The sequence below is a fragment of the Bombus impatiens genome, unplaced genomic scaffold, assembly GCF_000188095.3.
Source record: "Bombus impatiens unplaced genomic scaffold, BIMP_2.2 scf_0102, whole genome shotgun sequence".
Classification (NCBI taxonomy): Eukaryota; Metazoa; Arthropoda; class Insecta; order Hymenoptera; family Apidae; genus Bombus; species Bombus impatiens.
The window spans coordinates 5,206,354-5,221,830 of record NT_176521.1 but is presented as its reverse complement, the minus strand read 5'-3'; the positions used below and the strand labels follow the sequence as shown (position 1 = coordinate 5,221,830).

Sequence of the window (15,477 nt, the reverse complement as noted above, 5' to 3'; positions counted from 1 at the left end):
TACCACAACCACTATAGAGCGCTTTATACCAACCACATTCTTTTATATTCAAAAATAATGGTAAAGTGAAATAAAGGTATTTTTATCGACCAAAAAACCGTTTCTGCATCTATTAAATATTATTATTTTTAATTAACGTATATTGTTCATGTTCGTGTAAATCCGGAAAAATGTAGATAGTAAAATGTACAAATTACACAATAACAATCTTATAATTATTTTTTATTTTATTACGAAATATGTAAAATAAATTATAAATTATAACAATTTGGATTATCCCTGCTCCTATAGAAGAAATGATTAAACTTATACACATGAAATGTTATGCAATATATCATCTAGTTTTACCAATCAAATAATGCAACATTTATTTCATGTAAACGACGCTTACTTGTTGAAAGAGCGCATGCGCAACCCCACCCACTGTTCATGACAAATGCAACTTTTACTTCCGGTTGACTTCAGCTTCTGCACAAGGTTTTTTGGGTTTAGCAGTATTCTTGCGTGGTGCTTCTGTTATCCTGCGTCATCCGTAATTTTTCACAGCTGCATTTGCACTTTGCAGTTCTATATCTCCCGGGGATATATTTTGTTTGTCGTATGTCCATCCAGAATCTTAACACATTCGGTAAATATAATATTTTCTATTTTGTAGTACTGATCATATTGTAGAAGATAGTTTTATCAAAATGGCGATGGCGTCTTTTGCTTGCATCATAGTACGCAATTAACATTTCTATCGTTTTCCTTTTGAAAGTTGTTTGTTTCAGATGAAGATTTATCAGTTAAATGAAAAATTTCTTAATATTTAACATAGTATTTGCTTTCTTTTGCAGACCCCTTTGCAGATGCAATCAAGGGTTCAGATGATGATGTCCAAGACGGTCTCGTGCATATAAGGATCCAGCAACGGAATGGTCGTAAGACCTTAACAACAGTACAAGGACTTTCATCTGAATATGACTTGAAGAAAATAGTGAGAGCATGTAAAAAGGTAACAAAACCATATTTACTATATGATTTTCGATAATTCAATCTTTTGTCAGTGTCAGATACCATGCTAAAAATAGAACTGATGCAAACAACTGTCCAGAGTTAATATGTAATTGCATACATCATAAACATGTATCTGTAGTATGTGTGAAATTTTTCTAGAAAATTTATTTAACATTATTTCATTATCGTATTTTTTGTTTAAATTTTTTATACAAAATAAAATATTAGCATATTTTACATATTACATCTGTATTTAATAAATATGATTTTTAAATTCATCTTTTAGTAGCTTTTCGCGCATATTATGTAAAATAACATTTTAATTCACAAAATTAAAAAAATAAATGTTTTACAAACGATTATAAATAATACAAAATTGTTTATATATCTTATTATTTGCATAAAATTAAAGTTTTTAGTAATAGTAATTTAATTATATTTCTCTTATCTTAAATGTCTGCTTGCATGCATGCAATGAAAAGTTTCTATCAAGCTAATTCAGATATTACTTCATAATCTCAAATATAAATTTACGTACTAATAAAATATATAATCAAATTAGAATATTCAATTTAATTTATTAATAAAATTAAATTATTTATTAATAAAAAATAAATATTTGAAATAAAATAAGAAAAGAGGGCAAAATAATATTGTTATTTTTAGGAGTTCGCCTGCAATGGGACAGTAATCGAACACCCGGAGTACGGAGAGGTGTTGCAGCTGCAGGGGGACCAGCGAGAAAATATATGCCAGTGGCTAACAAAGTCAGGTCTGGCCAAACCTGACCAGCTTAAAGTCCATGGTTTTTAACCAACAAACATCCATGCCACTATCTAAGAACACTCCACCTTCATCAACACCTTATCATCTTAAATTATCTGTATCAGTCACTAATACTTGTTGATACATCGTGAGATATCCTATTATATACACATATATATTTCAATAAAAAATATATAACAGTAACGATATAGGCACAATATTCTAATCAGACATTTGTAAGATTGTAGGAAGCAATATTTTACAGCCTTATGTTAGGTGTAATCCACTAAACTCATCACGTTTTAAAGTAGTAGTGATAACTAATTAGTGATTTGAGAAAATACTTATACAAGGAATAGATACAAATAGCAACGGATGGATCTTCTTTTTGGGATTAGGTAGTATGTATCTCGGCGCTATAGACGTGTTCAGAGAGGATAGGAGAGGGAGAGAAATATATATATAAAAAAATTATTTTAGACCCTAGATTGGCTTATTGTGTGTAATGCTGAATGCTTTGTTTTGTTTATACAGTAAGGTAACAGGCCTGGTTTTTACATTGTTGTTTCCAAGTTTTGTGCCTTTAATTCCATATTGATTGTATTATTTATTGAAAGGATCATCTTTAATTGTAATGGATTTATTTTGAGGGAGAATTGCCAATTTTTTTCTTTTTTTGAAACAGTATTGACAACATGAAAGCAATTGTTTTAGATAAGAATGTGGCTGTTCTAAATAAATGGTAATTCACCGCTATTTGGACTTTTTCCTATTTCCTTTCCATGTAATTTTACTGCTAAAACAACTTCGAATCATAAAATGAATATTATTTCATAAAATATACATCTTGAAATTAAGAATGAATATAAGAATTACGTGTTATTTCAGAAATTTCTTTATTAAATTCTTGATAACATTTTAGATAAGATTACATTGATAGAAATTGAATTACAGTCATAATTATATTTAATTAATGTTATCATTATATTAGAAAATGACTTTCTTAATATTTACATTAAGAATTTATCGTATAATACAGAGATTTAAAAATATATTAATAAAAACATATAAAAAATTATATCAATATCATAGATGGGAAATAATTTATACTTGTAGATTGTGTGTACGTATATAATTAGCTCTGGATGCCTATACATGCATGTACAAGTATAGATCTATATATATTTCTTTTTAATTATATGGGCGCGTCAGTGAGTGCAATAGTTTTATACATATTAAATTTAGGTTAAGTTCATATCTGCATATTTAATTAGATATTGGTAATAGAAAATAAGATAATTATAATTATCTAACAAGACAGTTTTTATATAAATCTATAACTTATAAAGTATATTAATATAAAATAATATAGAATTTTTCAAGTGATATAAATGAATAGGACAGTCCTGCAAAATACTTTTAAAGATTTAAATTTACCGGGCTGATGCGAGTCATGGCAATCTAACCACCAGATATCACTATAGTCGAGCTACATACTTACGACCCACAATGCACCGAGCTACGGCATGTGCCTTTCTGTGTCGGCCATTTTGTAGTTTCCTTGAGAAATTGTGTTGAGTTGATTCATCTTCTCGGTAAGAATTTTATAAAATTCTAAAACGGCGCGACTCACATTGATCCAAATGATGTAGAGGATTGAGGGCAGATGCTTATGGCTAACTATTCATAGCTTGAGAACGAGGAATAAGGTTGCGTTTTTTGCGCACAACCGTGTGCGCTCACGGTACTTACACCCGAAGAACGAGCCAGTAAACGAAGCTGCTGAGAACACCTATTGATAAAGGCACATGGAATCTGGGATTGTTTCGGGATGAATGGTGATTTCGGTAACGATATACGATACGCATAAGTGTACTGTCCAAGTGGTTGTCACCATATCTGCGTGCGTGAACGTGTTGGCCCGGCCAACGTCTCGCTCTATATTTGGCTAATCGCATCCAACATATTGCATATCTTGCCTTTTCAAAATTTTTACTTTTCATGCCGTAACCTTTCCCAAAGAACTATATCAGAAGGATACAATGTGACGTTTAAGTGTTAATGCTTGACGATTGCACATTGATACTGAACAAGATCAAATCTTAGCATGTGGCACGGTTTGTACGATCAACATTCAATTTTTACTTTCAACAAAATCAGTGAAAAATTTCTTATTAGAATTATGATTTTAAAACATGCTCCACGGTATTTCTCATTTTACATATAAAATCAAAAAGTAATTGTTCGAAAACAGTTGTTTTACGTGAACATCAAGAAATCTGGAGTCTCTTCTCTATTTTTATATTTATCGTTCCTTTATGGTTCGCCGAGATTTCATGTAAATAAATTTTGTATAATTTGAATTCGTCTATATATGTGCATTTAGATATGCACATACACGCCCGCGCGCGCGCGCGCACGCACACACACATCATACACGCACATACGCGCAGACATGTACACATCATGAACACGACTATGTGCTATTGAACATAAGCACGCGCGCGCGCATCATACGTGGGGCACATGCACATATACACCCATGTCTGTGTATATATGGATTCATGTATGTATGTGTACAAATATATATACATATAGGTACTACAAATGTATTACATCAGACTAGTGTATTATGCATATTACATAGTTTTAATCACATTTATGGAAAGTATTTCTCTCTATAACAAAATAATTTAATAGTTAAAATTTTAATATTACATTTCGCAATTGTATAGTTTAGGAAAATTATTGAAAATCTCATTTAAAATTGTTTTTTTAAGAAATTGCTATAATTATTTAATATGATTGCAAAATGACTTGATATGCACATGCTTAATAATGTAAATAAATACTATATCAGCTAATTTTTCAAGTGTAAAAGATCAAAAGGTCACTTTTCAAGGTTATTGATTTGTTTGCTTGTTTATGAAATATGAATCTAGTATTAATTGGGGTATAAAAATAGTAGAAGATATATTTTTCTGGTATTATTGTATTCATATTACAGTTATTTATCTAATATGATCTGATACAATTTCATTATTAATGTATTAATTGTATTAATGATATATATTTCATTATGGTTGTTGATTGATACAAATCTATTTTTGGTTTCTTAAAATTAAGATATAATTAAAAGTAATGGTCTTTATAAATAAAGTTAAAATCACTAATTAATTAAATTTTATATTCCATGTTATAATATGTAAGTATATCATGTACTGGGCGTTAGTTGTTCTTATAATATATATCAATATGTTATATATTTTTGTTACTAATTACATTTTGTATTTTTCATAGGGTACGTGTACATGAATGGGGACATCGGGAAGCTCCCACCAGGGGCGGTCTATCCAGCCACCCCTGAACCTTTGGGTTCTGTTGGGGGTGCAATTGGAAGTACTGCATCCAATCTGGAATATAACATCATGAATGGAGTTCCAAGTGGAAATGAATTAATATTGGAGGCAGCTGTTGGTAATTTGGAACCTACATTGCAACACGCTATTGGTATAGGGGGTGCAGCAGGTTACGGTCCAGTAGACGTTGCTCCCTTAGGTGATGTGCCAAATCAACCTGCTCCAATGGGTGACATATCTGCCCCTGGTATACCGTTGGAACAACTTAAACAAATGCTCTCTTCACAACTTGAATATTATTTCTCCAGGTAAGCCCTTAATCTCATGAAACTTATTATAACATTGTATAGAATTTTATTGATTACTACTAATTTAGTGACATATTATGATTATGATATGATTTTAGTTTTTTGCAAACTTTTATAAACAATATAGAATTATCACGTATTCTTTATATTATATCTCCCTTTTTATTATGTATATTTATTTTTTATCTGTGTAAAGTATTTTAAAATTTGATCACAATTCAAATTTTAAAATAAAAGAATACAAGAATAAAGAATTAGTAGAGAATAAAAGAACAAAAGAAATAAAGAATAGCATTAGAGGAGACTAATGAGTAATGTTTGATATAGTTATTACTTTTCTTATTTTTTTATTTATTTATTATACAACAATAGTACAAGATATATTATATTTTGTTTTATCATACAACAGTTAATAACATATACAATGAACATCAATTATTATAGAACATTCAACAATATATATATATATATATATATATATATATATATATATATATATATATATATATATATATATATATATATATATATATATATATATATATATATATATATATATATATATATATATATATATATATATATATATATATATATATATATATATATATATATATATATATATATATATATATATATATATATATATATATATATATATATATATATATATATATATATATATATATATATATATATATATATATATATATATATATATATATATATATATATATATATATATATATATATATATATATATATATATATATATATATATATATATATATATATATATATATATATATATATATATATATATATATATATATATATATATATATATATATATATATATATATATATATATATATATATATATATATATATATATATATATATATATATATATATATATATATATATATATATATATATATATATATATATATATATATATCATTTGTATTCAGTAAATATATATTCTATTGTATTTTATTGTCTTTCTAGAGAAAACTTAGCTAATGATACATATTTATTATCACAAATGGATAATGATCAATATGTACCAATATGGACAGTAGCAAATTTCAACCAAGTAAAGAAATTGACAAAAGATATAAAACTTATAACAGAAGTTCTCAGAGAATCTCCAAATGTACAAGTTGATGAAGAGGGGCAGAAAGTAAGACCTAACCACAAACGATGTATTGTAATTCTTCGTGAAATACCAGATAATACGCCATTGGAAGATGTAAAGGTGAAACAGATATACATATTATTTTTTTTGTTATGTATGGAAAGCAGACATTGATATAACATTTGATTAACAGGTGTTTCTTTCTAATCACAGATTATCAGTGAAATAATGTTTTTGATTACAGAATTTATTCTCTGGGGAAGGATGTCCAAGGTTTATATCATGTGAGTTCGCCCATAATAGTTCTTGGTACGTAACTTTTGAATCTGATGAAGATGCTCAAAAGGCCTACAGGTTTTTACGTGAGGAAGTTCGGGAGTTTCAGGTACTATTCAGTAAAGAAATAATTTATTTTTAATTTAATAAAAATTATAAAAGGCATTAAAACATATTACATAATCATACAAAATTGTAGTTATCCACTACTTGTGTCTATATACCTTCATTTTATGTTTCAATAAATTGCAGTATATATTATATAATATATAATTAATAATATAAACCGAATTAAAGAAAAATATTTTCAAGATGTTATTTTAGTTTGGAACGATTAATAATTATAATGATTATTTGCTTATATTAATTGCTTATAAACAAAATACATTAGAAATATATGTAAGTTCTATTCAAAGTTCTTTTGTTTTATAATATTTAATGTTAATATTATTATATATAATGTAGGGAAAGCCAATAATGGCTAGAATCAAAGCTAAACCAATGAATAGGCTACCAATCCCGGCAGTTGCTAGTGTGGGTGGTATTAAAAATGGTTATAGAACAACACCACCACCACCGCCTGTTTATGATCCAAATAGCTATACAGCTGGACAGCAACGCTTCCTTTATACAAATGGTACTACTATGCCACAAACTACAATGCCGCCATATGCCAATCAGGTTCATGTATATGTAAGTAGACAATGTTATATAAAAAGTTCCAAGTTATACAATTAGATATATTTAAAAAATAATTTACTTAATATTTTGAATGTATTGTCATTTGTATTTTAATATTTACATATATTAATATATATATTTCTCTTTTTTTAGTCTTCAATTAAATATTGCTTAATAGTACTTAAGTATTATTAAATATTAAAGTGTTCTTATGTTTAAATGTTTCAAACTGCATTAGGTATTTAGATTTGAATAATTTTGTATACTCTTTGTAGCATCAACCATTTTATCCTCCTGGAATGATGCCTTGGGGACCTGCGAGTCCCGCTTACTTTGATATGTCAGGTGTTTTTATGAATGGTATTACACCACATAACACGTTTAAACCACATAACAGATACAACCCTCGTCACAGGTATTGACATTAATAATTATTTTTAACAACGTAAATGTGATAGTGTTTTAAAAAAATAATTTCTTTACAAGTAATATTTACAAAAAATTACTTTTTATATATATACATATATATATATATGTGATGCAGAAATAAGCAAAGAAATGGATCTGAAAGGCCAGGCTTAATGGATGGTGGTGGTAATATGGTGCCAATGGGACGTACTTCACATCCGCCTATAAGTGGGGCACCAATATCTTTAGGAGCAACAGTTCCGACTTTTACTTCGAGCTTGCCTACGGTGAAGCCAACTTCTTCTTCCTACCAGACCGGCACAAAATTCCATTCCTCACATACAACCGTAGCAACTGGAGAGGCCCATTATAATAGCAGTCATTCGAAAGGATCCCAAGAAAATGATGCGCAAACTCTGGATTCTGGAGTACAATTTCCGCGTCACCGTATGCATCGTAGGACCAAAGACCAAGAGTCATTATCAAAGGCTAATAGTAGCCCTTTACCGTCAATCAGAGAATCTACCCCGGCCAGTAATAATAACACACAATGCAACCGAGGGGTACAATTCGATTTGGAAGCTTCTGCTTTCCCTCCTCTTCCTGGCCTAGATGCTGATCTTGCAAAATCCCATAATGCTTCAGTAGAAACTGTTGGTACAGATTGTACGCAATCGCAGAATAGGCTTTCAGATGTAGTTAAAGGTACTGCAAAATTGAAAAGCGTCAAAGAAAAAGAACCTACAGGAACTTCACAACAATACCATCAACAACCAACAAGTAACAGCAGTAGGTCTGCAAGTCCAGGGTCAAGTGCTGGTGGTCATGCTGGTTTGCTAGAAGCTCCAACTGGTTCTAGCAGTACATCAACAACTACTTCCGTTGCATCTACAAATGTCAGCTCTAATGCTTCTGCTAGCAACAATGACTCCACAGACATCGCTCTCAGCACCATCACTCTCACTCCCCCGTCATCTCCTGATAAGTGAGTGTGCTTTCTTCTTATACACACATATGTACAACGTACATATACAGACACACACATACGTAATTACGTACACAAGTACATTTAACATGCATACATACATACATTTATGTATTTGTATGACACATGTATAAAATACATAATACATATATATGCTTGTATATGTGCATACATAATCTGTGTATGTGCATGTGTGTAATAGAAGATATATTCTTCGTTTATTGTAAAAGCAGGTAGTTGTTTAATTACATTTCTAAAGTATTGCTTATTATAAATTATTGTTAAAGTTCTTCAATTGCTTTTAATGATACATTGCATATATTATGTATATATGTATAGATATACACACAGATATATACATACATATAAACATGCGCGCACATACACACATATACATCAGAATGACTTATATACAGGCAGTCACATAGAGCCTGAAAAGATTGCTAAGCTGTGTTTGATAGTGTTGGCTGCATTATATGCGTGCTATGCTCTGTATGGTGGATGTGTATTAGTGAAAGTTATATAGTCCACCTATATTTTCATATCACCTATATAAGAAGGAAAGGGAAAGTAGCTTTGTTCTTGGTAGTTTGTTACTTTCAGTATAAGTTATATTCTGTTAATATGATACTGTAATAATGTTGAAGTTTCTGCTTATTTACTAATTCATAAATAGAATGGATAAAAGTAGTAAATTAATTACTCTGACAAAATAAGTAAGAATAATAAATACTAAAATATATATTTTATTTTTGGAAACTGACTTTACATTATGTTAATAATAAGTAGTCCATGTATTATATTTTAATTTGTCAATAATTAATAAAAGATACCAAAATATTTTGCAATTATTGTATTTTATTTTTAGTGATGTCTTATGAAATTTCTTAACACAATTACAAAAACAATTGCAGCTAATTGTTTTTTAATTTCCTCAAAAGTAAATTTACCTTTAATGTTATTAGCATATGTCCACACATAACAATTTTGAAATTGTGTAAAAAGTTTGTTTATTGTACTATAATTTTTAAACTTTCCCTTTCTTAATTATGTTATACTCATACATAGAGCAGTAAGGAGTAGGTGTATTTTTCCTGAATTTACCATTATTTTACTCTCTATGGTGGTTAATTTTGTAGATGTGCTCAGTTATACCAATTTGCCATTTATTTCTATTCATTGCCACATTTTTTTCTCCATCGAGTGATAAGTTGTTTAATATTGCTTGGAATGCCTCGCTAGTATGGTTCTTTTTCAAATAAGAGCTGGTGCTCCACTCGATGAAAAAGCAAACTTTAATTTTAAAGCATAAAATGCTCAAAATCGAGGTATTCATTTGATACTAGGTAGTCAGAAGTTTTACCAGTCTTCTATGGTGATTAAATATGACACAATGTTGCAATGCGTATGTATGCAAGAATGTATGCAGTAATCTGTGGTAGCACAATTTATATTTCTTGCCTGTATTATTGCGGCAAATGAACAATACATATGAATTATTATATTATTCAGGGTTCTTTAATACATGAGTTTGTTATTATTTTATTATTATTATTATCATTATTTTATTATTATTATTATTATTATTATTATTATTACTATTATTATTATTATTTTACCACTTTCATCATCTTCATTGATATCATCATTTTCACTATTATCATTATCTGTACCATTATTGATAGCACCATTGTCACTATAAACATCTTTGTTCTTATTACTAATATTATTATTACTGCTACTATTAATACTGCTAATGTAACTTCTAATACTATTATTATTTTTTGCTCTGTGACTATTAAAGTTATAATTATTAATATCAATATCATTTTTAGTAAATCATTTCTTTGGTATCCATCACTATTATCATTTTCTCTATATCTTTTTTCTCTTCCTGTTTTATAATCATAATTCATTATTATGATTATTTTTCTGATATCATAACAATTATCATTGTTATCAATGATTACTGTTGATATTGCTATTAGTCATGTAATATGTATTTTCTGTAGTACTATCTTCTCTATAACTATTATCACTGTTATTATTATTATCATTGTCATTGTTATTGCTATTATCATTACTGCTATTGTTATTAATATTGGTACCACTTCTTTATTTATTATTATTATTATCAAAATTGTCTCTCTTCTCTCTCATGGTGTTTATGATCACTATTATGAAATTACCAGTATCATTACCATTATTATGATGAACATTGTTATTATCATTCATTATTATTACTATTATTATTATTCATTACTACTACTACTGCTACTACTACTATTTCTACTGCTACTGCTACTCTATTACTATTAGTACTACTATTTCTGCTACCATTACTACTACTACTACTACTCCTACAACTACTATTACTATCATTACTCCCATTACTACTACTATTACTATTACAACAACTATTACTACTACTACCGCTACTATTACTACTACTACTCCTACAACTACTACTACTAATACTACTCCTACTACTACTACTACTACTACTACTACTACTACTACTACTACTACTACTACTACTACTACTACTACTACTACTACTACTACTACTACTACTACTACTACTACTACTACTACTACTACTACTACTACTACTACTACTACTACTACTACTACTACTACTACTACTACTACTACTACTACTACTACTACTACTACTACTACTACTACTACTACTACTACTACTACTACTACTACTACTACTACTACTACTACTACTACTACTACTACTACTACTACTACTACTACTACTACTACTACTACTACTACTACTACTACTACTACTACTACTACTACTACTACTACTACTACTACTACTACTACTACTACTACTACTACTACTACTACTACTACTACTACTACTACTACTACTACTACTACTACTACTACTACTACTACTACTACTACTACTACTACTACTACTACTACTACTACTACTACTACTACTACTACTACTACTACTACTACTACTACTACTACTACTACTACTACTACTACTACTACTACTACTACTACTACTACTACTACTACTACTACTACTACTACTACTACTACTACTACTACTACTACTACTACTACTACTACTACTACTACTACTACTACTACTACTACTACTACTACTACTACTACTACTACTACTACTACTACTACTACTACTTATTATTATTATTATTATTATTATTATTATTATTATTATTATTATTATTATTATTATTATTATTATTATTATTATTATTATTATTATTATTATTATTATTATTATTATTATTATTATTATTATTATTATTATTATTATTATTATTATTATTATTATTATTATTATTATTATTATTATTATTATTATTATTATTATTATTATTATTATTATTATTATTATTATTATTATTATTATTATTATTATTATTATTATTATTATTATTATTATTATTATTATTATTATTATTATTATTATCCATTATTATAATATTATGTTATGTTATACTGTATTAGTATATTATATTATATTATATTACAATTATTAATTGTTCATTTTCAAATTATTCTTAAAGACATTTCAATTAAATTCTTAATTTTTAATATAAAGTTAAGCTGTAATATTCGGTACATAAGAATATAATAAAACGCATGGTTCATTATTAATGGATGACTATAGATTCATTGTCAGTGAAAGTAAATAAATGATGTGTATACTGGTTTGTTAAATAAGTGTTGCAATCTTGCAAGACCCATTCCCTTAACTATGTAGTAATAATATTTTTCTTTATTTCCCCCCCTTTGTTTTATTTTTCTTTTTTTTGAATGAAATGTATATAATAGTGGCTGTCTTATATTCGTGCATGATATTTTAAGGTGCACAGTTGTAATTATTTAATATGTATTGAATATGTATCTATTATACTTATATATATGCACGTTCAGGTTTAGTCCTTTATTATTGAAATGCACCGCTGACAGATCTGTAAAGACTGACGATTCAAACATGGTGAATGGAGTGGACGAGGCTGTTTCAAATGCACACACAGTGGAAGATTCTGAACAAGTATCTAGGTGTGAATGTAATATCCCTACTGCCTCACAAAATTCCCAGTCACAAGTGGGAGGAACTTCTACTTTCCCTGTAGTAAGTATATCCTTTTTTTATATATAATTTGTACTCCTCCTTTTACAATATTAACTTTATGTTAATATACTCATATAGTAGCATATTTGAAAGAATAATAATGAAAGCCTAAAAATTATAAAAATGTCTTATTAAAGTTATTTAGAAAAATATTATTTAAATATTTAATTATGTAATGCAACATTGATATATACATATTATATCATAAAAAATCTGGCTATAACTAATGAACATTTTAATGAACGAAATAGATTTTATGGAAAGTACTAGTATTATCTTATTTATTATAAATTTTGTGATAATTTTGATATTAATATAACTTACAAAATGTTTTTGTTATATGGTTACAAACAAGTTATAAGATTTAATAAAAATTAACTTTTAAAGCCACATCATTAATGTTATTAAATATAAATTTTATAAATAAGAATGTTTTTTAATAAATAACTTTTAACATCTTATTAATTGTATTTGCTACATTAATACGTTTTATTACAGGATCTTACAAGACCGAGTTATGCTCAAGTAGCACAACACTGTCGCGAATTACCTTGTACAAAACATAAGACAGATGAAAGGGATGGAAATATGTAAATCAATATGTGAGTAATTATTTTTTTTTATGTTATTAGTTATCTATAATGTTTGTTTACATACACATACCCACAAATTTAATTAAGATTTTAAATAACATGTATAGTTAAAGATGTAGTAAAGGAAGTACCTTTGCAGATACTACCGCAGTGAATTTCAATATTTAGCTGTTATTCTTCATCTGGATTATATGGATTATGTACCACTGCTTTTATCCTATACTGGATATAGTGGGTATGAAGAAAACTTTTTACATTGTACAGTGACTTCGCCTACAATGAATGTGGTATCAATTAACTATCATACAAAAATTGTTTGAAGAAACTCTAATTCGCTGCATATTTAAAAAAAAAAATACGTTTGCTGGCAGGATAATACATTGTGTAGAAGAGTATTGTTAATGCTTTGGTTCTGTGATTTTGGAGGTACATATTTGTTAGCTTGTAAAAATGTTAAACTAAGGTATTAATCTTTTAATTCCTTTCTCCTCTCCCCTTTCATAGCACAGGGCCGTAACTGGGAAATGTTTATCTTTGTGCCAAACCTTGCTATGTGCGTACAGCTTAATGAATGTTCAGAGTGCAACGAAACTTATTCAGTAAATACAGAATTCTGATTAAAAAAACGAAAAAAAGAATGTAACTTTTAAAGCAGATAAATCATAAGGATGCTTAATTTGAAAAAATTAATTTCTGTTTTCTTGTAATTTTCTATATTTCATTTACATTATTTATAAATAAGATCTGCATTTTTCCAGAATATTAATGACAATTATAATAGATGACGTTAAAATATAAATAATTAATGTACAAATGAAATATTTACCGTATCATCTGAGTTTTTGAAAATTTTGGGAAGTATTTGGGAAGTGTTTGAAAATTCAAAATGAAAACGAAACAAGGAAATGCTTTATTGGTGAGATATAAAGTATCTGTGGTCTCACTATCATTGCCTACAGTTATATGTATTAAAGCATTCTAATGAGAAAAACATAAAAACCAATAAAATTTATTAAAGCTATTAAATCTATCGCAAGATCATACTAGTAAAGCTTTATTCTATTGTAATTATTATTAAAAAAATATTAAAACACTTTATAATTATCTCTTAAGTAACGAAATCCGTTTAAACTAGAATTATATGGTTTTGTATACGAACTAAAATTGACACTGGTTTGTTATATTTTCATTATTATGTTTTATACGTGCTTAATAATTAATATTTTTAAAAACAGATTATTATTAATAAAAAAACTTAATCTTTCATATTTATCCAGAATATTATAAAATACTAAAAAATTACTTGTCTTACGATACTGTAACCTTTATATTATAAGACAGAAATATAAATTCGGTATATTTATTGATAAAATTATTAATAGTTTCTAAGACATAATACACGTACAAGCAAATAAAATAATGTAACACAAGAAAATTAAATTAGAACATTAGTATATTTCTCTCTTTCTTCCTCTTTGACTTTAGAAAATATAACATTCCACGTTGCCTCAGGTACATTCTAGTCTCTACTAGAAGCTTTAAAATTTTTATTCCGAGTAAATCAGAAATAATAATAAGTTATCTACTGTTATTAATATTCTGGAAATAATATTAAATAGATTTTAGTTTTGTATTCATCTCAAATGAGAAAAAAATTGTTATGACATGTTTAGGCACCTATTTACGGCACTGACTTTTCTTTTTAATATTACCGTTACATGAGATAACATACAATTTAGAATTATGCTTTGGCAAGTAATATAAGAGTTGTCAGAAACATGGTCTTTGAGCACACGTTTAAGTGCCTCAAAATGTTGTGTATATTAC

At 27.5% G+C, this 15,477-nt stretch overlaps 2 protein-coding genes across 9 annotated transcripts; both read left to right on the top strand.

The window, feature by feature from the left end:
- Positions 1-428: 428 nt before the first annotated feature.
- On the top strand, positions 429-2,517 carry LOC100743247 (eukaryotic translation initiation factor eIF1). Its single transcript, XM_003486208.2, has 3 exons — positions 429-628; positions 837-994; positions 1,663-2,517. The coding sequence occupies exons 1-3, from the start codon at positions 601-603 to the stop codon at positions 1,807-1,809; spliced, it is 333 nt and encodes a 110-aa protein (XP_003486256.1). The 5' UTR covers positions 429-600; the 3' UTR covers positions 1,810-2,517.
- A 716-nt stretch (positions 2,518-3,233) lies between these two features.
- On the top strand, positions 3,234-14,682 carry LOC100743128 (la-related protein Larp4B). Of its 8 annotated transcripts, none has more exons than XM_012394991.3 (11): positions 3,244-3,356; positions 3,452-3,608; positions 5,062-5,428; positions 6,440-6,689; positions 6,814-6,954; positions 7,311-7,538; positions 7,802-7,941; positions 8,071-8,919; positions 12,856-13,057; positions 13,556-13,659; positions 13,790-14,641. In XM_012394991.3, the coding sequence occupies exons 2-10, from the start codon at positions 3,593-3,595 to the stop codon at positions 13,649-13,651; spliced, it is 2,289 nt and encodes a 762-aa protein (XP_012250414.1). In that variant the 5' UTR covers positions 3,244-3,356; positions 3,452-3,592; the 3' UTR covers positions 13,652-13,659; positions 13,790-14,641. The 8 variants fall into 8 exon arrangements, 7 of the variants coding, with proteins under 7 accessions (XP_012250416.1, XP_012250414.1, XP_012250415.1 ...); XR_002945830.2 differs by lacking the exon at positions 3,244-3,356 and having other exon boundaries at positions 3,593-3,608; positions 13,790-14,076; positions 14,155-14,682; XM_012394993.3 differs by lacking the exon at positions 3,452-3,608 and having other exon boundaries at positions 3,234-3,356.
- Positions 14,683-15,477: the final 795 nt, after the last annotated feature.

Bases quoted from the DNA above. Each gene is read 5' to 3' on its own strand.
- LOC100743128 (XM_012394991.3), top strand. The intron at 5,429-6,439 runs GTAAGCCCTTAA...TTGTCTTTCTAG, and splicing joins CTTGAATATTATTTCTCCAG to AGAAAACTTAGCTAATGATA. The intron at 6,955-7,310 runs GTACTATTCAGT...TATATAATGTAG, and splicing joins AGGAAGTTCGGGAGTTTCAG to GGAAAGCCAATAATGGCTAG.
- LOC100743247 (XM_003486208.2), top strand. From the start codon at position 601: ATGTCCATCCAGAATCTTAACACATTCG. The intron at 629-836 runs GTAAATATAATA...TTTCTTTTGCAG, and splicing joins CCAGAATCTTAACACATTCG to ACCCCTTTGCAGATGCAATC. The intron at 995-1,662 runs GTAACAAAACCA...TGTTATTTTTAG, and splicing joins TAGTGAGAGCATGTAAAAAG to GAGTTCGCCTGCAATGGGAC.